The sequence below is a fragment of the Ammospiza caudacuta genome, chromosome 3 (assembly GCF_027887145.1).
Source record: "Ammospiza caudacuta isolate bAmmCau1 chromosome 3, bAmmCau1.pri, whole genome shotgun sequence".
NCBI lineage: Eukaryota > Metazoa > Chordata > Aves > Passeriformes > Passerellidae > Ammospiza > Ammospiza caudacuta.
Window position 1 is genome coordinate 73,496,704 of NC_080595.1, and position 20,004 is coordinate 73,516,707.

At 41.5% G+C, this 20,004-nt stretch overlaps 1 protein-coding gene across 1 annotated transcript in view; it reads left to right on the plus strand.

Moving 5' to 3' along the window:
• Window positions 1-10,573, plus strand: part of PDSS2 (decaprenyl diphosphate synthase subunit 2) — a 111,349-nt gene extending 100,776 nt beyond the window's left edge. The window contains exon 8 of the mRNA XM_058801748.1: window positions 7,667-10,573. Coding sequence (XP_058657731.1) covers window positions 7,667-7,825 — 159 coding nt within the window. The 3' untranslated portion in view covers window positions 7,826-10,573. The remainder of the gene's footprint in view (window positions 1-7,666) is intronic.
• Window positions 10,574-20,004: the final 9,431 nt, after the last annotated feature.

Consider the following 20,004-nt stretch of genomic DNA (forward strand, 5'->3'; position numbering starts at 1 on the left):
GGAAGAAAAACATCTAAATTTGCTTTACTAAATCAAACATTTGTCAGACTATTCTACATTTTGACTGAAATTATTTCAGATCTTGTATCCTTCACATGAAGTTAAAAAACTTATATTATGCTTCAGTTACTTGGACACTTGAATAAAAGGTAAAGAAAGAGAGAAGGCCCTTCAAGTTTTGTATTTTGAGCAATTGATTTCTGCAAGAAAGCACATGATTTTTGCTGGCTTTAGGTAACTATCTCTTGCACAAGCACAGATATTATAAAGTGAATGGATATGAAAAATTGTGCATGATTTTGTGAGTTCAAACAACGTCTAGTTTGTTTGGTTTTTTTAAGAGGTCAGTTGCAAAAGCCTAGGCTATCATGTCCCTCTTTTCTATGTTAGTTGGTTTAAAGTAAAAGTGGTCATTAGTAATATCTATGCTAAATGAACTCAGGAACCTGCAGCTGTCCCCAGCAGAACGACTTGACCAGCACATGCACACAGCCAGTTAGAGGGCATGATGTGCTCTACAAATCAGTATTTTATTTTTTGCTTTTTGCTGGGTTGTCTTTCCTCTTCCATCACCACAGGCAGTGCTTTGCACATTGCTCAGTCTTTTCTTCTCAGCATCACAGTCCCGTCTTATCTTATATTCAGTTGATACAGTTACTTTAATATTTGTAATCAAATCTTGGAGCTTGTGTCTCTTTGAGCCTTCAAAATATCTCCTCTTTAGTTTTGTAAAAGCAAAGATCACCAAAACTACCTGTAGAACTTTTGAAAATTTTGATTATTTTTCTTCTCTTAGTTTTTATTATGAACTTCAGTGTGCCACTTAATTGAGATAAAAATATTATTCCTTTAGTTAAACTCATAAATATGCGTATACAAAAGTTGTTAGCCTACTTAAGAAAGTTTTACCTTGCTTGCTGCACTTTCAATTAAAATAATGAAAGTAAATTTGAGAAATTGAGATCCACACATTTAACATGCCTTCTTAAACAGTGAAGGTTTTATTTCAAATTTGAGACTGCTTAAGAATTCTGAATTGTTCTTTTGATGCATGTTATATTAAAATGGAACCCCTGATTTTTTTCACTGACAAAAAAATAGCTGCATCATACTAGCAAGTTTGGTGAGGTCTCTGACACAAATATAATGTGAAAAGCTTTCTATTAATTTGATTAAGTCTGAGACTACCAGGTCAATAAAGTCACTATATTTTGCAAATTTTTTTAGGGATTTTTCATCCCAGGTTTGTTGAATCTTTTTATCAGAAAGATTTTTTATATTGTCTGTATTCTGAATATATGTTTTCTCACATTAGTGTCTGAGGGTTTCATTCTCACTCTGTTTTTTCCTATGCTATCACACTGCATCCAGGCAAATTATTGATCCATCGTTGTGGTGTTTGAAAGTCTCTGAAAGAGGTGAAAAAATTGTTTCAGCTATTTTTGTGGTGTTTCTCAGATAACAAAAGAGAAAGTAAGGGACAAATTTCATGTATGTAACTTTCCCATCCCCCTCATTTGTACGTGGCAAAAATCTCAGACTTCTTAAAATCAAAAAGCTTTTATCTATGTTACGCATACCTTGTGTGCAAGATAAGCTGTGTAATTCTCAAACAACAACTGAGATTCTCAATGTAATTGTTACCACTTGATAATACTGATTAAAATCTCTCTGCTAAAGCTGAGGCCTTAATGCTTGGCATCATACAGACTTGTTAAAGGAGTGTAACAAAGGCCCAACTAGTAGCAGAAATGAGTAAGCTAGGAGTAATTCTTGTTTTCTGGCCAAGGCTCTAGAAAAATTATAATACTAAATAAAGAAATAAATCTTGTGTTTTGCAGCCAATTACTGTGCTATGCAATGATTTGTCACTTTTCTAAATGCAATATTCAGAAAAGATAAATTAAGTCAAGTGAGAGAGGATGTAGCAAAACTTTTTTTTTTTTTTTGTATCCCTGTCCATTTGCTCTGCTGTCTGTTATAGAGGCCTTTCATCCAAACTGGCTTGGAAAGTATGGCATAGTCTGGCATGGCATGCTATGACATACTTTCTTGGTTTGTGTATGAAATATTGTGCACTACATCAACACCAGGAGCTGAGTTTGTACCATGCTGGAAGGCGTGAGTCAGGATGGGGCAGATCCAGCTGTTCATACACTGCATGGTACTGAAGTCTTGACTTCCCAGATGGTGGGAAACAGAAGAAAAATGGGAAAGGTCACATTTGGCTACAAGGAGGTTTCTCAGTGGTAGCCTGCTGCCATGCTGCTAATAAATAACAATAGCACAGTGCCAGCCAGAGGTGCCAGCCAGAGGTGCCAGCCAGAGGTGCAGGCTGCCCTTGCCCACCCCACCGCTGGCTGCCACGGCGAGTGCAGCCATCCTGTGCAGTGCTGGCTGTGGGTCTGCAGCCCCATGGGGTAAGGAACAGTCATCCCATGGCTTTGTTAACATGCCAGGAGTCATCATGGGACTGTAGGCCACAGGCTGCTCACCCTCTTGCTCCTGAAATGCAGCAAAGAGTTAAAAACAGAGCGTTGTGTGTAGATGCTTATGACACTCTTGGTTTTGCATGAAGATTTGTCGTGTTTGTTTTGGAGCAACCACTGCCATTAGCTCCTTTTGTTACATATAATAAAAAACACAGCATAGTCAGTCAATAGGGCTTTTTAGATGTGTTAGTAGTATTACAAAAGCATCCAAAGTGATTCAGATGAAGCAATTTTCTTATTTTTTGGAATTAATATCTGAATTATCAAGGTGCACATCCAGTACCAACAATCAGTTGCATCTTTGTAATCAGTGGGTATTTTCCCACTTCTTTGGGGTATAAATGCAGCATAAATTTGTTTCATTAAAGCAAATAATATGTTTTAACATAAATATGAAGTTGATTGCTTGTGTGTGCTAAGATGACAATTAACAAACGCTTTGTATTAGGGGGATTTAAGAAAATTATGCTTTTGGGTGAAGAGTCTTCACAACCTCCATTGTTTAGATTTAAGAACTGGTGGGTCTTGTTAAGTTCATTGTGAAAGGCATAGAAATGCTTTGGTGTCCCTTCCAAAATAATAAAGAATGTGTACAATCAATCAGTGTCTTGGGATGGCTTGTAATTTTTTTGGCAGAGTATTTTAAGAGCTGTGTAACAGCAGTGTTCCCTGTAAGCAGGCCATCTTTCCTCTCCTGTTGGGGACGACCCTCCCCACATTTGGTCTCATCCTATATGTAGTGTGGGTTTCAGTTTGAAGTAAAAAGAATTTTTTTCTGTTTGTCAGATGAATAAAGAAAATAAATTCTACTCTATTAATGGGGGCTTTTGCAGAGCATTTGGGCCCTTTGAAGATGCATTTCTTTATCTTTTGTACAGAAGAGTTTCTCAGGAAATATTTGATAAATACTGCCCTGGTTTCAGCTGGCATATCATGTTGCATATAGCAAACAAAAGATTTTTTAAAAAATAAATTTATATCTATGCTATGAAGTGATGCAAATAAATGATTGTGCAGTGTATTTTTGAGAAGGAAGAGCTCAACCCTATGTCCAGCTGCAAGAATGGATGCTGAAATGTTCCAAAGTACTTCTTTAGTAAACAAAGAAAAAATTTGACAAAATTGATCTACTACCTATGAAATATGTTGATACTTTTTTAAGGTTAACATTTCAGTGGTCTAAAACACCAGTGCTTATTAAGCGTGCTGCTCCCACAAAAGGGAAAACAAATTTAGGAAAGCCAGTGCAGAACACTGCAGGCATTTTGAGCATTATTCTGTCACTCAGCCACAGATCAATTTAGGTTTTGGGGTTTCTTTTTGTTTCAGCAAGTACTGTGTACTTCAGAAATGTAAAATGTTTTAGCTCGCTTCAGGATCAGAGAGAATGTGTGATATTCAAAGATTTCAGTAGATAACAAATTATCTGGTTTAGGATCATCCTTTTAAAACAACAACAAAAAAATCTGAAGTTACTTTTGAGATATTGCCACTGAAATAATTAATCGGAAATAATTACTAATCGGAAAAAGTTAATCCTAGGTTGGACTAAGAAAAAAAAACATCAGGAATTTCAGTGCTGTCTTTCTCCCTTTGCATATAAAGTCTATTACAGCCAAAATATTCACCACGTATTCAGTGAGTCTTCCCACCCCTCCCCACCCTGCTCCTGATTTGTTGCTCCCTACAGGTAGCACTGTGAAAGGAATCTTCTTTCCTTTGGCTCACGAAGCAGAAATGTCTCAGCAGAGAAGATTTGAAATTAGTTGACTTTGTACTTGAACACCTGCTTAGTTTTTGACTCCTTTAGTTCTTCAGTCTCCAAAATCCAGCAGTTCCTAGCTTTCCTCTCTGACCTCTTGCTGCCCTCAGACCAGCTGTTCTGTCCAACAGCAATCCAGAGCACTTGGTCTGACAGGCAAATCCTTCACTTTTGTGGTATGGGTGAGAAGCCCTCTCTTTGCCCTTTTAAAACAAACAGACTGAGAAACATGGTACTTTGAAGTCTCTTCACAGAATCATACAGTACTGGAAGCTGGAAGGGATCTCTGGGGGATGTCTGGTCCAGCCTCTCTCTCAAAGCAGAGCCAGTGTGGGTTTGCTCAGTTAAGTTCTGAGTATCTGCAAGGGCACAGGTTGCAGAACAGTGCAGATACGTGGTGGAGGAGATCACATCTCATCTGAGCCTCAGCTTGGCTGTGCTATTGCAAGACTATTCTTTAAGCTGAATTTAAATAACCAAAACCCAGTTGGTGATTTTTTCAGAGTCTTGGCACTTCTAGAATGAAGTAAGGCTTTAATGCCAATGGTCTGAACAAAAGCTTAAAAGCAAAAATGCAGTATTCCAGCATATCTAGCAGTTCAAATGGAGAAAAGTGTAGCTAAGCAATCTGTGTTTTGACTTGTATTCAGTTTTAATTACTGAATATCATTTTGAAGAAGGTTGTGTGGATTAAGTTGTTCCTACAAGTGGAAATATGCACAAAATTAAATATGCCATATAAGTAGAGACTAAAAGAGCAGATTCTTATATTTAGAAGAAATCAATGAGGCAGCTTAAATAAAGTTTATAAAGTAAAAAATCAAAGCAGTAAATTCTGCTTTTCTGATAATTTGCTGTAAAAATAAGCTGCTCCTATCCAGATTTGAAAATAATGCATCTATACTGGATACATTGATTTTTTTTCTTCTGTGTCCTTAGTCTGTGAAGTTCATTACATAAAATTATTGAAGCTCAAAATCTGAGAGACAGAGTCTGAAAACGTAACTGTAATATAAACAAGAGTGCAACTAAAATCTTAAATTAGGGGACTTTTGCATACAGCAGAGCTGCTGAAGCCTGGTTTGTCAGAGTTAGTTCCTGTATTTCTTTTAGAAGTTTCCCACTACAAAAAGCCATATTTGTACTTCTTTTTTCCCTTTTACAACCCCTGCTGAGATAGAGCTAGTGTGTAGTCTGGTTAGTTCAGACTGCTTTGCCTCTGTGTATGCTTATTTGAGCTGACCAGCTGCTTCTGCAAAGGGAATACAAACCAGGTACGTTTTGAGGCCTATGAATTGTTACATAGGAGGATCTCTAACTGAAAAGCTGTCCATGTAAGCAGGTATTTTCCATTTTGAGGTTCCTTGAACTTTTCTGGGAAACACTCAACAGCGGATTAGTCTGATTTTTGTGTAGTGATCCTCTGCCTATAGTTTGACATGAGCTTTGTGATTGTATTGGCTTCAAAGCAGTGCATGTGTCTGAGGGCTTACACAAGACAGGCGTGTAAAGGGATTGTGTCCTTGTGTTAGGATTCTCCCCCTTTCCAGGCTCTGCTCTTTCAACTCAGTCATGGTACATATATGTGAGCATATATATGCCTAAGCTAAGCTTCTCTGGCTTTTCACCAATTTGAACACTTTCTAGGAGCTATTTTCTTTCCTTTACATCTCAGTATATATTTCCATGAGTACTAGAAGTTATGCTAATCCTTTGTAATAAGATTTAGCAAATTCAGCAGAGTTTGCTTCAAGATGTGTGGGGTTCTACTGTCCCACAAGGTTGTCCCTCAGAGAAGAGGAAGGGACACCTTTGCACGCTGCTAGAGCACCTCATCTCACCTATCCTCACCTTTGCTGCAGAGCCCTGGAAATATGGCTGATTCCCACTCATTAGAAGACGCGTTGAATTAGCTATGTGATGCATTTATGCCTCAGGGCAAGTTCCTTTCCAGCACACAGTGCAGCAAGATTCCAACTGAAGAGAAGAATAAAATTTTTATGAACTGGGACTTGAACACTCAAGTGCTGTAATATGCTTTCAGCTAATTTCATCTTTAAATACAGATAATGAATCCACTTTCAGATAAGAAGCATCAATCATTCTGTTTGAATGCAATCATGTATAGAAAATGGGTGACTTACAATTTGGTCATATCTAGGATTTTTTTTAAGATAGGTATATATATATATATATATATGTATATTATTTAAACTGGATAGGTAAGGTCATAGTATTTTAAAAAATAATTTGGGCACTGAGCTGTGAAAACATTGATGAAAAACATGACTTAGGAAACCCTGTATAGTTTGTTACTGTAGGTACCTGTATCCAAGAAAAGTCTTTTTTTAAAAAAAGCTGGTGCAATGATGTTAGACAGTTGTGAAAGCTGGGTAGGGCAAGTTAAAGATCATGAAATGCTGTAATGCTTTTGGAAAAATCAAATCCCAAAGATCCACCTCACCTTTGTTCCCAGGCTCTTGGATAAGGAATCAGGCTGGAGTTGGTCTGGGAACACCTGTATTTTAGAGCAGAAAATGTAATAGTGTTTCATGACAGTCTCCTGATGCTGTTCAAAAAGAAAATACTAATTAAAAATAAAAAAGCCCCTAATAAAAGCTGTTTAGAGTTCTGCTAAGTTCAGGTATGGGTAAAATAACATGCTTTATTTTGTCAATTTTGTCTGTATTATTTCAGAGGAAATTTAACCCATCATTTACCCAAGTTTTTTAGGTGCCAGATCTTTCCAGCAACTTGCTGTGAGATGTCAGTTATTCCATGAAAGTATTTTCTTTCTCCTATGGTGTATCGCCAAGCCTTTGTCAAATTCCCTGGCCTTATTGATAAGATGGACTTTTCATGAGTACAGTATGATAGTTTACCACATTTTACTGACAAAATTTGCTTTTGTCCACTATGAGCAATGTAATCACATGGTCTATAAATAGAAACCCCTATTACAAAATAGTCGTTCCACCTGTGTCGTCCTATGCTGGTTTTTGAAAGCAGGGGATGGAATGGGTGTTCACAAAATGCAGATTTTCACTGCAGAAAACAGGAATGTGAGCAAATGGCTGGTTTGCCAGTTCTGAACAAAAGCTCTCAGGCACTGGCTGAGTTATCAAATGTTCAGATATTTAAAAGTTTAATTTTATTTTTTTAGTTTAAGCGTGCCCATTGGAGAGCCAGCATCTTTTATGTGCTGAAGTAACGGGTGGTGTAGTTTACATTACACACAGTTTCGCTGCGGTAGGGAGCTAAACAGAGCAGCTGAGAGGCTTTAAGGGCTTTGTGTCATGGCTTTGGCTTTGCCTTTACCTCGGGAAGAGGCGGTAGAAGCCCTGTGTTCGCAGAGGTAATTGTGCAGGGCCGAAACCCCCCCACACACCGATGTGCCTGTGTTTTCCAACAGCTGCAGGAAGCGATCAAGGCTGGCAAAGGTGTGACTTCTGCCATCGACCTCTGCCGCTGCCACGGAAACAGAGCGCTGGCAGCCCTGGAGCGATTCCCTCCCTCGGAGGCCAGGGACGCCTTGGCCAACATCGTCTGCGCCGTGACCAGGTTTCCCTGACCTGCTGCCCCGCGGGTGGAAGCGACCCGGCGGGGACGGCGGTGCCGCCTCACGCCTCCGATCGCCTCGTCCCGTCCCGGCAGGGGAACGCGCCCTCGCTGCCGCCGCCACCGGCAAAATTCGGCCGAGGAAAGAAAAAAGGTCACAGACGGTTTTCGCTTGCCGTGCCAGAAGCGCACTTGAGGCTGCACTGGTAGAAATAATTAATGAGTCCCGTTTCCGTGACCTCAGCAAATGGACAGGAAATAAGGCCGTATTGATTGGGCACCAGCGGGGACGGCGCCAGGGCGGAGGCCGGTGGTTTTCCTGCCAGAGGGAGGGATGCAGGGAGAGAGGGAGGGATGGAAGGGCGTGAAGATCCAGGTGTCACGAGAAACCCGCTATAACCTGCCCAGAGAGAGCGGGCTGCCGAAGCCGGGAATTAACTTACCCTTATCCAAGGGGAAGGGCAGTTTAGGGGATTAATGGGGGAAAATCCCTCTCTGTCTGCACGCAGTTATGTCTCCTCACACTCTTTTTATGTATTCAAATGTAAAATTACCCTGTGCCTAATGAGTTCTGTATTTGAGAAACTTGCTGAGAAAATGTGTCAAGCATGGTAAGTAGGAGCTTTGAAATATTTAATCAAATATTAATTTGGCTCTGTTAAGGGAAGTGAGTGCCTGGAGTTTATACTGTGCCTATGTAAAATGTTGCTCTGGGTCAAAGAACGAGGTTTTTCCAACTCTTCTGGGGGAGGGAATATCCCTCCCTCAGATCCAGCAGTTTGTTTCAACAGAGTCTTACACAAAAGAATTTCCTATGTTTGTGACACTTGTGTTAATTTAAGCCAGATAAATGTTAATTTGTAAGGCTAGACATCAGCCTTTGGCAAAAAGGAAGCAGGAATGGTCCTCTGTGAGTAGTCACTGCCCTGAATAAAATGCAGAAAATACTGGAGAAGTTTTGAACCTCAGTGTGTTGGAGTTTCAAGTCCAATTACAGACGGCTTATAAGGTGTATCAGAAGCCTGCAATTTGAGACCGTCTCTGTTTTGTTCATAGGAGATGATTTTTGTGGTTTGCACTCGTGCAATCTGAGAATGCCGTTGACAAGAAGGCTGAGTTTACATAAATGATCTAGATTGAGACTCAGCTACCTTTCTTCCTTCTGTGGTGTAATTACAGCCCAATCTGGAGACAGCTAGCACAGCAAACAGATTTCATTACATCCCTCAGTCAAACACTAAGTGGAGTTATTTCTGTTAAATTCTCTCCTCCCTCCTTATCCCCCTGCGCTCCCTCCCCATTGCACAGCTTGTTTGTCATAGATCCGAGTGTTGCATTCCACCAAATGCAAAATATAAATAAAAACTCTGTCCTCTAAAAATACACTGAAATACATCCTGTGTAATGTACATAATATTCTATGTACATTCTGCCCACATTATACCATGATATTTTATTTATAATAAGCAACCTTGAGTCCCAATCTTTGTTTAGGAGCACCATCCAGAACTCAGGACTCACTTTGTTCTGGAGAATGGCTTCAACACCAGACCCCTTCTTTCTTGCACTTTCTCTCTTTCCTGCCCTGGCATTTTCTCTCTTCCCAAGACTCTGGAACTTCTCCCTGAGTTACTGTTTTTACTGCAGCAGGAGGGCTGAAGACAGAAGAGAACCACTGAGAACTGTGGTTTATTCCAGGCACTTACCCATTAAGTTCCCTGAAGTTCTAATTAAAAAATGTGCTTGAAAGAACTACCTAAGTTCAACCAGAGTCACATTTCAGCTTTTTTTGGCTCTTGTTTTTGCACATTACATGAAGTAAGAGCCATTCATCATCTTTTCTTTGTTTTACATCTATGTTAATTGGTTCATAATGATTTAGGGCTGCAAAAAGCTTGGGTTGCTGGAGATATTCTGAGTCACTTCACCTCAGCTATGCCAAAGAAACACCAACCATACTGCAAAACTATGTACATCTCATTTATTTTTTTCATGCAAGTACAAGTTTTTATTTGTACTTGTTACAAATAAAGGGGAATCATCAAAAATTAATTACTTTTCTTGTATCTTGATCACCAGAATGTTCAGATTGCTTTTGAATTATTCAACCTTAATTTAAAAAAATACCAAATAAACAATGTGAATTATCCCTTATCAATATTATCAAGTAATCTTATATTTAAGGTATTTGCCTGTAATTCTTCAGAAATTTTTGTTGTCTTGTTTCCTCTAGGTAAACTACAAGCAAAATATTGTATCTATCTGTCAGACTCTGGGTGAATTAGTCATTGCTGTGTACTAATGTACTCCTCACACCTCATACAGCTTCTTAGCAATGTGTAACCTTAGGGCTGTTCTGGTCTGGTCATGCTCTTATTTTTGTCTCCTTGGTTCCTTGTCCCCACCTACCTCTAAAGCAGGTCAGGGAGAGGGAGGCCTGTGGTCTGAGGAAGGCATTCACACCATTTACTTCAGTCACCCAGCTACTCAACCAGACATTCCTGGTGGCTGCTCCTCTGAACCTATCACCACTATGGAATTGCTGCACCGTTCCACAGATGCACAAAATACAGGACAAGGTCCCAGCTGCTTTTTAAACCAAATTAAAATAAAAAAAATATCCTGATCTACTGCATCCCACTTATGATGGCATTAATTTTCTTGATAGTATCCTATGCAGTCCCATGCTTTGGATGTTGCTGACCTGCTGTGCTCAGCACAGTAGTGCTTGCACACTACCAAGGCTTTCTCTGCTCCTCACTCTGACACCCAGTGAGGGGCTGGTTGTGGGCAGGGGGCAGGAGGGGGCACAGCTGGGGCAGCTGACCTCAGAGACAGCCTGTGCTGTACAAGATCATGCTCAGTAATAAAAACTGGGGATGGGGAGGGGCGATGTTGCAGGGGTCTGTTGTTTGGGGACTGTCAATCAACTGGTAGTGATTGTTTTTTCCTTGCTTGTTTTTCATGGTTTGGTTTTCATTTTTTCCCCTTTTATCTATTAAACTGTCTTTTACTCAACCAACAGATTTTCTCACTGTTTCTTTTCTCTGGGATAGAGTGTGGGGACACTTCTCTATCTCTTAATAGTTAGGGATTTTTAGAAGAATCTACTAAAAAGTTTTTTTTTTTGGTGGCATCAATTCCAGTTTCCCACAATATTTTTGACCTTTAGGATTGCAGCCTTAAATTGTTCCAGGAACAGAAGCGGTTCAGTAAAAAGTTCTTTCTCTTCTGGTCTGAGAGTCTCCTTGCCCCCACTCATGTTCACTGAGCTGAAGCACCCGCAAAGACCAGAGGGAAATAGGCTTTAATCATAAAGCACTTTTAGTAGACTGTCTTTGTACTCTTCAGATCTCCCTCACCTGCTTGTGAGGGAGATCACTCTTTGATCTCGTTGAATGATTTTGCATTTACTTTTAGTAAAGCAGCAAGGCATGCAAATAGAAAAGCCCTTGTTTGCCTGCCTCTGGCCTCACACTGCCTCAGCTGGATAGAGAGGAATGCTCTCCCTGTTCCTCTGTGCTGGGCACAGAGGGTGGGATGTACCACACTGAACTTGGTTGGGCATGTCTAACCCCAGATGTGCTTTATCTCAGCCCAGAAAATCCCTCTATGAGAGACTGTATCCATCCTTTGTCTGTACAGAGCTAAAAACCCACAGTACATCCCATGGTGGGGGGCACTGATTGAGCAGCCTAGCTGCTGTCCAACACAATTCTTTTTGGTACCCAGGATGGACACATAGGGCTCAAGATAATAAGATGTTTTACCAGAGTGTGCTAGAGGGAACCTTTTATGCCTGTTTAGCTATTGCTGGTCGTGATGTTGACTTACTCTTGATGCAGGTTTATTTGTTCCCTTACCCACTCCCTGTCTTGCTCAAGAGTAAACATGACAATTTGAGAGTTTGTTGAAAGCTGGGTTTGTCTTTTGCAGTTTGCTGTGCTGTGTAGCTCTTGGTTGTGTTTTCCCTTGGAGAACTATGATGAAAGCACTGGCCCTGAGCCTAATCTGATATTTGGGCTGTGTGTTGCTGCTGTCCCAGTACTTTGGGAACCATCTCGTGGAGATAATTAACAATTACACCTTTTCTCTCCTTTCCTCTGAGACACAGTTTGTGGAGGAAACAACAGCACCTTTCTCTTTGCTTCCTGCAGGGTTGCTTTCCAGCTTGTTACAATGACTCCCCCATATTTTGAACACTCCTGGGTAATGGAATGTTCACATCAGTGTGTCTCACGAATCTGTATCCAGCTTTTTCTAGGATTAACTGAGTATTTAGGAATATCACACAGGGATGTGCCCTGAGGTTGTGTGGTCATGGGTGGCAAGGTATCTAGAACAGGTTTTTACCTCTGATCATGTGGAACCTGACTGCCAAACAAGTGCAGGATCCTGAAGAAGTGACAGTACACTTGAGAAAAGGATGCCCTGGCTGGGCTAAAGGGACACAACTTCTCACACTGCTGGGCCTGGCCTAACCCTGCCAAGAACTGTTCAGTACCCTTGGAGGGCAGAGATGGTCTCTGTGCCTGAAGACACACAGAAAGCACCATGGCTAAGCCAGGCACCCACCTCTCAACTCTATCAGTTACCCCTGTTGTCACAAAGAAACAATAGAGGCAGAAGTAAAATCCCTCAGTCGGGGGAAAGCTTTTCCCAAGAGGGTGCAGGAGGAGGATTTGGAGAGGCAGCCTGTTGTGCAGCAGATCAGTCACAAGAACAGGAGGGGAAAGAGACAGAAATCACGAACAATGCAGAAATCATCAACTCCTTATCCCTCAGTAAGCTGCAAGATACACATAAATATTATAGCCATCAGCCTGGTGAGCTAATTATCAGCTGGCTGCTGCAGTGCTCTGGTACTGGAGCCAACAGTCAGGAATTAGAGAGCAAGGCAGCCCAGCAGCTGGGATGCCTCACAAGGGAATGGGGGATCAACAAAAGGATTGGAAAAGGAGCAAAAATCAGCACCCTCTGGAGGCAGTTTGTGTTGAGTATGAAGAAGTATCCCCTTGAAGAAAGTCTTGTAAACTATTAAGGCAAGAGTGGACAACCACTGAGAGTATCCAGTCTGTGAGGGAGCTAGCAGTGGTGGAGGTGATCTGCAGCAGCCTGGATAGCAGCCAGGCATCTGAAGACCCAAATGAAATCCAGTGCCTGTGGTGCATGCAGTGAAGTTTGTATGGAGCACAGTCATCGTACGCCAGCACCTGGTGCTCGTGACTTGGCCAGACACCAAGGCCCCAGCTGTGGGCAGATTGGCCAGTCTGCTCCAGCAATTCAAAGAGAATCTCTCTCCCACCCACCCCTGCAGACCTGTGCCTCAGCTGGGGGGAGACTCCCAACAGTTCCAGCCATTCAAAGACCTTGTGTGTTCTCCTCCTCCCCACCAGCCACCATGGAGGCTGACAAGGGAGCTGTTTTCTGCCCGGGGAGAGGGTGCCATGTGCACACTGGTGTGCCACCCTGTGGTTCTGTGTGCATTACCTTGAGGAGAGCATCGGGCAGTGGGATGCCTCAAATGTGCAAGCTGGGCTATGTGAATTGTGAGGGATTTGGTGGCCAAAAAGGCTCCATACAGGAGAATTAGTATTCTGGTTGCTATTGAGCAGCTCCCCAGACAGTGGAGAAGGACTGATACTGCCTTTGACCCCAGTGTGGAACTTCTGGTTAGCAGAAAAAGGATCAGGTAATGAATGCACCATCCAGGAATTGAGGGGCCCTGCCTCTGGCCAGGGAATGAAAGGGATTACCAGGTGTATTTGAGTGCATGGATTTGATGGCCTGGCACACCTGATCAGCTGGCTGTGCTTCTCTTAATGTAGCCCTCCATGTGCCTTGCCTTATTGGCAAGAAAGAATGCACATGTGGCCCATATTTGACTTAGTGTTGAACTTGACAAGTTGCTAAAAGATTGAAAAGCTCTTTTTGGCTTAATGGAAACATTAAGGAGGCATTCTCTGGAGCTGCTGGGGAGTGCTTCTTGCCCCAAGCAGTGCTAAGGATGCCAGACCAGTGTTCTCAGGGGTGCACCTGCTGGTGAGATCTCCCCGTGGCTTGTTCTTCCAAGCAGTATTTGAATTTTCATCAGCACAAAAGGCTAACTCAGGCAATTGTGCCATGCTGCAGATTTGTCAAGGAAGTGGCTTCTGGGTCAGAGCACTGGCTGTCACTACTCTCGTCAGCTACTTCAATCTCACAGAAGAGTGAGGCATCAGACTTTTTTTATTCTTTGTAGTCTTCAAAGTCTTTTACCTGCACAGTGTCTTAACAAAAATAAAGAGCTAAAGCTTTTCAGTTTCTCAAAGCAGTTCAAAGGAAAAAAATATTTCCAGTTCTGAAAGTCATCTCTTCTGATGGTCTTTGAATTAAATTATCCTTTTTTGTTCCACCTTTCGGAAACCAATCCCTAAAATGCATGAATTATTTACATAATTAGCATTCACGTGTTTCTCTTTTAGGCTAAGCCTGTGTCGTGGGTTGTCGTTTTCTAAAGCTAAGAGAAAGTGGCCATTAAGCTAAAATTCTTACAGCAAATTCCTTAAAAATAAACAAAAAGATAAAGTACAGAGCTTGCCCTGAGTTGAGAAGGGGAGAAGAGGATGACAAACACATTGGCATCGATACACCAAAGCCTCCTGCGGTCACGTTTGTCCAGCCCTTCGTGCGCTTGACTCGTGCGTGACTCTGCCCGCAGCTCCCGGCGTTGCTGCCGTGTTCCCAGCCCCGACAGCCGCCCGAGAATGCTCGGGCTCCCCCCTGTGTAGGAGATCCCTTCTCTGCAGCGCATGAAGTTGACTTAAATTCATGCCTGTTTGCAAAATGCTTCAGTCAGTGTGCCTCTCTTGAGGAAAGGCAACCTTTTTCTCCAAAATAGAAAGAGCAACATGACGGATCACCTACTAAACTGGAAAGCAGTGTTTTACCGACTTCGTATGGTGAAACTGCAAGTCTGTCTGCAGGAGAAAAGGGGGATCACATCGTACAAGAACATTCCTCTTGGCTAATAGTGACAGGCAGGTATCCCACTGATAACAGAAACAGTAGTTCTCAGATTTATCTGGTTTTTAAGAAATTTCTACTTTAAATTCCATTTGAGGCATATTTTGATATATTGTGTAGGAGAACTGCAATTTTGCAGCAACATTATAAAAAAATATTTGACATTTCCTTCTTTACCCTATTCCACTTTTTCTTCCTCCCTTCACCCTTTGCCCCAAATATCAAAGATTCAAAATACTCTGCTTTATTATTAGAACAATGCTCATAATTTTTAGTTTTAAAATTGTACACAGAAGTATTTTACTTGAAACAAAAACAGTATCTTAAAACTAGACTTTTCTGTGCCTTCAATGACTACAGCAAATGACTGGCCTCCATTGTGAGATTCAGATTTTAGCAGTTATTAAATATCAAATTATAGAAATATAAATGTTATGCAGAAGCCATTAGAAAAATCTCAGCAAGTACTAATAGATTAGGTTATTTTTTTTCCCCCATAAAAAATATTAACCCTTATTTTAAAAAGCTTTACTCTCTGCAGAGGAGCCTGATGCTTTTTCTATGTGACCAGCTTATCCAAAACACAGTGTGGTTAGGAAATGAGGCATTTTTCCCTCTTGGCTAGTTTTAATGAAAGCTCTCCAAGTTGCACATTGTGTCTGAACATTTCTTCATTCATAGCATGTGCCCATCGAAAACTGTTTTCTGTTTGCAGCATTTCAGCTGTACTATTTATAAACTCGTTGAACAATGCTAGTAGAGGCTGTAAAAGGTGTGTATTTCATATGCAAATCACTAGCAATAATTTTCTACAATTACACTTAGTTGCTTGCATCATTATTTTCATAAAAATGGGTTTAGCGGGAGAACATTACAGAAAAAATGTCTGTATTGGTAAGATTTATTTTTAATCAAACAATTTTATTTATATCCAAAGTATAAAAACTGTGAATGTCCCTACCTCTGCTCACATTATGTAAGACTACAAGCAATATACATGGCTTTTAGATGGAGTATGCTAAGATATCTTTGCAGAAAAATAAACAGGGTTTAAACACCTAGTATTTCTTGAAGATGACTGCTGCTGCTAAAAGCAGTCACCTTACTAATGAGTAGAAGTATTTCTTACATCAACTTTTATGAAAAGTAATTGCTTTCAATCACATTCTGTTGTAGTAATAACCACCAAGCAGGTGGTTTTTTTCTTATTGTAAACCTAGGTCCCTCCACCTACAGTTTTTATCAAAAGTCAGTCCAGATTGAATTTTCACCAATATCAAAGGGAAATTCCTGTTGGATAAAACTCATTCACCTTTTAAATTCATGGTTGTTCTCAAAGGCACTGCTGTAGGGTATGACTAGGTTATACTAGAAAGGGCATCAAGTAGCCACGAGCCAGAGATCCACGTTAATGCAAGTTCAGAAGGGAAGATTCCTATCCACCCAAAGAGCAAGGTTCAGGAGTAGCTTCCCAACAGTAGTGAGGGTAGTAGTAGAGAAGGGAGAATCCCTAGCTGCTTCTAAGACAGTGACTTTTTTTTTGTGAAAAAGACTGTATAACATGTTGGCCATGACAGAAGCAGCTGGACCTCAAAAAACTTAGAAAGACTGTTTCAGTTTTGGGACCTGAAACAAAGAGTATTCCTACTATCTGAATAGTGCTTCTTTGATTCAAGAAAAACAGTTGTTTACACACATAATAATAATAATAGTAGTAGTAGCAGTAGCAGTAGTAGCAGCTAAATCTTCCAGCTGAGTTCTCAAAGAAACCTAGTTTTCTACATTGCTTCACAATTTTTTTCTTTCTACTATTGTTGCAAGCACTTGAACTTACATATCTGAGTGAGGTATGAGACTATGCAATTGTTCCAAAATATTCTTTCTCCATATAGTGGGCAAGATATGGAACTGAGTGTTAAGCACACAAAGAAGAATGTGCTGTTTGCACTTGATTGGAAGATGTGGATGTCTTTGGGAGAAAGGACTTTCCAGGGTGTATTTACCTCTTCTGGATGTAAAACAGAACTTGGCAAACAGACCTTTATGGGATAAATGTTTGATCGTTCAGAGTTAGTTATGGTGTCAATGATAGGATGACTGTGCATTAAATGAGCATTGCTTCTTTTTAAATGCAAAGCTGTGAAATAGCGCACAATGGCGCAGTTCTTGGCTGAACTAACAGAGAGTAAAGAGAACTGCGATTTCATTGCCAAGAGATTAAAAGAGGCTTATGCTTCCAAGAGTGAAGTTGCTCAGATTTGTCAGTTTTTAAACAGTTATGGATGCAACTGATGTCTCAGTAAACTGCTGCAGCACAGAAGGAGAATTTAGGTTGCTCACTGGGTTGAGTTACTCTGTTCTTGAAGCTCCTTTACATTTCTGTTTTACTCTTCCACTTCGGCTTCGATCTGATTTTTATTTTAAGCTTTTATATAAAATTTTTCTTCCTTTGGTGCTCAAGTGTTACATATCTCTTGTCTTGCCAGTATACTCTGGTGCTGCTTCAGGCTAGAAAAGGGTTTTCTTATGAGTGTTCATTTTTTTGGAACTTCTTCTCTGTGAGCTAAACTCTTAAGATTTCCAACCCACATGCACTTGGAGATGAACCGACTTGTTTTTAAAATCCAAAGATGCCATGTGTATATTTCTCTATTTTGATATCCTTGATTCAGCAAGCAACACAATTACACATCTTGCCCATCTCTCAGTCTAGCTGAGTAGCAAATTTTGAAGTTTCCAGTGGCATCTATCATTGTATCTAAGAACAAGAAGCAGTGTTGCCATAAAATGAAAATAAAACCCCAGAGTGTAATGTAAAAATTCTGTTTCTTCAGAAAAAAAAAAAAAAAAAGGCAGAAAAAAAAAGCAATTACATTAACTGGCACTCTAAACTAATGTTTCCCAACTAGTATAGTATTTTGCCGGCAGAACCCTCCAACACTGCTTGCAGCCACAGGAAGTTTAAAAATATAAATAAAGTTCAGATGTCTGCCACTGTTCATCTCTGCCTGGGTTACAGCAATATATGGGTATTGCCCGCAGCATGTTACTTGTTCAGTATTGTTGCCTGTGGCCAACAGAGGTTCCAAATATTCCTGTGCAATGTGTCCATACATGTCCTTTCAGTCAGACTTGCTGTGAAGAAGCATGAAGGTATGTAAAGTTTGTAATCAAGTTGCTTTATTTGCCATTAAATATATAAGTTTTATACATTTTGAATTGCAGAACACATTTTACTGCAAATCAGATGAGTTAATTGGACCAATTTTTTAATGGTGCCTGTCAGACACTTTTAATTCAAGGCAGAAAATTTTGGAAGCTGCATTCTTTTTTTTCCCTCCCCCTCCTCCAATATAGTCAGTCTCTTTGAAGTTTATTTATATCAAATACATGCCTAAATAATTTAAGGTGAATTCCAAGCTGCCTAATTTAAGTATCTGCCCGATTTGGGTGAGTCAGTGCCTGGCTCCTGACGCCGCTGGAGTTCGAGCCCGCTGGACACCCGCGTCCTCCGTGCCGTCCCTCTAGAGGGCAATCCTGCCCGTCCCATCCAGCCCAGCTGCGCCCGAGCCAGCCCGGAGGAACCCGCAGGAAACATGAGACTCCATCCATTTGGCTGTCCCCAGGGACAAGCACCCTTCCAGCAAAGGCTGGAACCACTTTCGGCTGAAGAAATTGCGCTGTGTTGCAGAGAACAGCCGCGTGGCTCTGGGCTGCTCCCCTGCCTGCTGCACACACGGTGTGGCCAGCAACAGGAACCGCTGAAAGCCAGCCCAAGAGCAGCAGGAAGGGCTCTGGCTACCCGTGTGGCCTTGTCTTTTTGCACAAGGGGCTTGTTTGCTGATTAGAGTCTTAACAGAAAGTGTATGTAAGTTTCAAGGAGCTGGCTCTACACCCCACTGTTTCTCATCTCCTTTCCTTCCGGGCTCCATAACTCTTGTGTCTGGCTGCACAGTGGCCTAGTTTCAAGATGTGGTGAAGTGATAGACGATGTACTAGTACCATAGCAATACTTTTTACAGAATGAAACTGCCAAAATTAGTTTCTGCTTGAAAGTGGTTTTGACATCTCATGCCACATCTCTGCCTAGTGAGTGCTGTAGGCTATTGCAAAGATTTACAAGAAGGAAGCCTTGCTGAAGGTTTCAAGTTGGATTCTTGCTTATCCCAAATGTTTGCAGCGCAGGAAGCAAAAAGGCTTCTAAATTTAGGTTCATTCTTCTGCTCCTTGTCGTCGTACCAAGCACCAGCACACTGAGCTGTTCCGAGTCCCAGCTCAGGGACAAGCAGTGCCAGCTCTGCCACCTCCCTGCCAGGCACCGTAGTTCCTCATCCCTGCCCAGGGGAATCTCTGGCCGACTGGATCCTTGGAACTCACTCAGAGAAGGCATTCTCCGGGGAGGGCCGGCACCTTAGAGTTTCTGCAAGTAAAGGTCTAGGGACCTGCCACAGCCCACCCTTAGAGAAGTCCATACAAGTGTAAACTGTGCTTTCAGCTTCCCTGGGGTTCTGAGCACATCGTGCTGGTGACTGAAATCTCCTGCAGTTTGCTCAAGCCAGTAATGGCTCAAGAGCAGTGGTGATTTTTTACTGAAGAGTTCTCTCGCTAGAGCACCACTACTCCCCTCCCTGGTGACCTGGAATTTTTCACAGATTGCCGCAGTGTCACAGAGTGGCTTTTGAGCCAAAGGCACAAAGTGGGGAAAAGATGAACATTTGAATAAATGACGTGTATAGCACAAGTTCAAATGGTGAAAATAAATGGGACTTGTCTGGCTGGGAAGCCAATCTAAGCTTGCTACCTGCATTGCCTGGAGACAACTTGGCTCGCTCCCTTTCCATTGAATACTGTTATTGCAACAATATGCTCGTGCTACTTTATGCTTAGCTGAGGCCCTTCAGGTCTCCTCCTGGGCTTGAGTCCCTAGTAGCTACAATGCCTCAGGCCAGCACTATAGAGCAGAAATGAGGTGAAGTTCAAACTGGCAAGGTATTTTCTCAAGGGCTCTGAAATTGAGTTTGGGATTCCACTGGCTTGCTCTTGCCTTATGGTTGCCTTTCCCTAGCCCCACTAAGTAAAGCATTCTAGTAAAATCCAACTGAGATCTAGCACTACTTAGCAGCTGGGCCGGCTGTTAAAACACGGCACCCTTTAAGAAAAGCCTCAATTATCCTTACGATAAAGGAG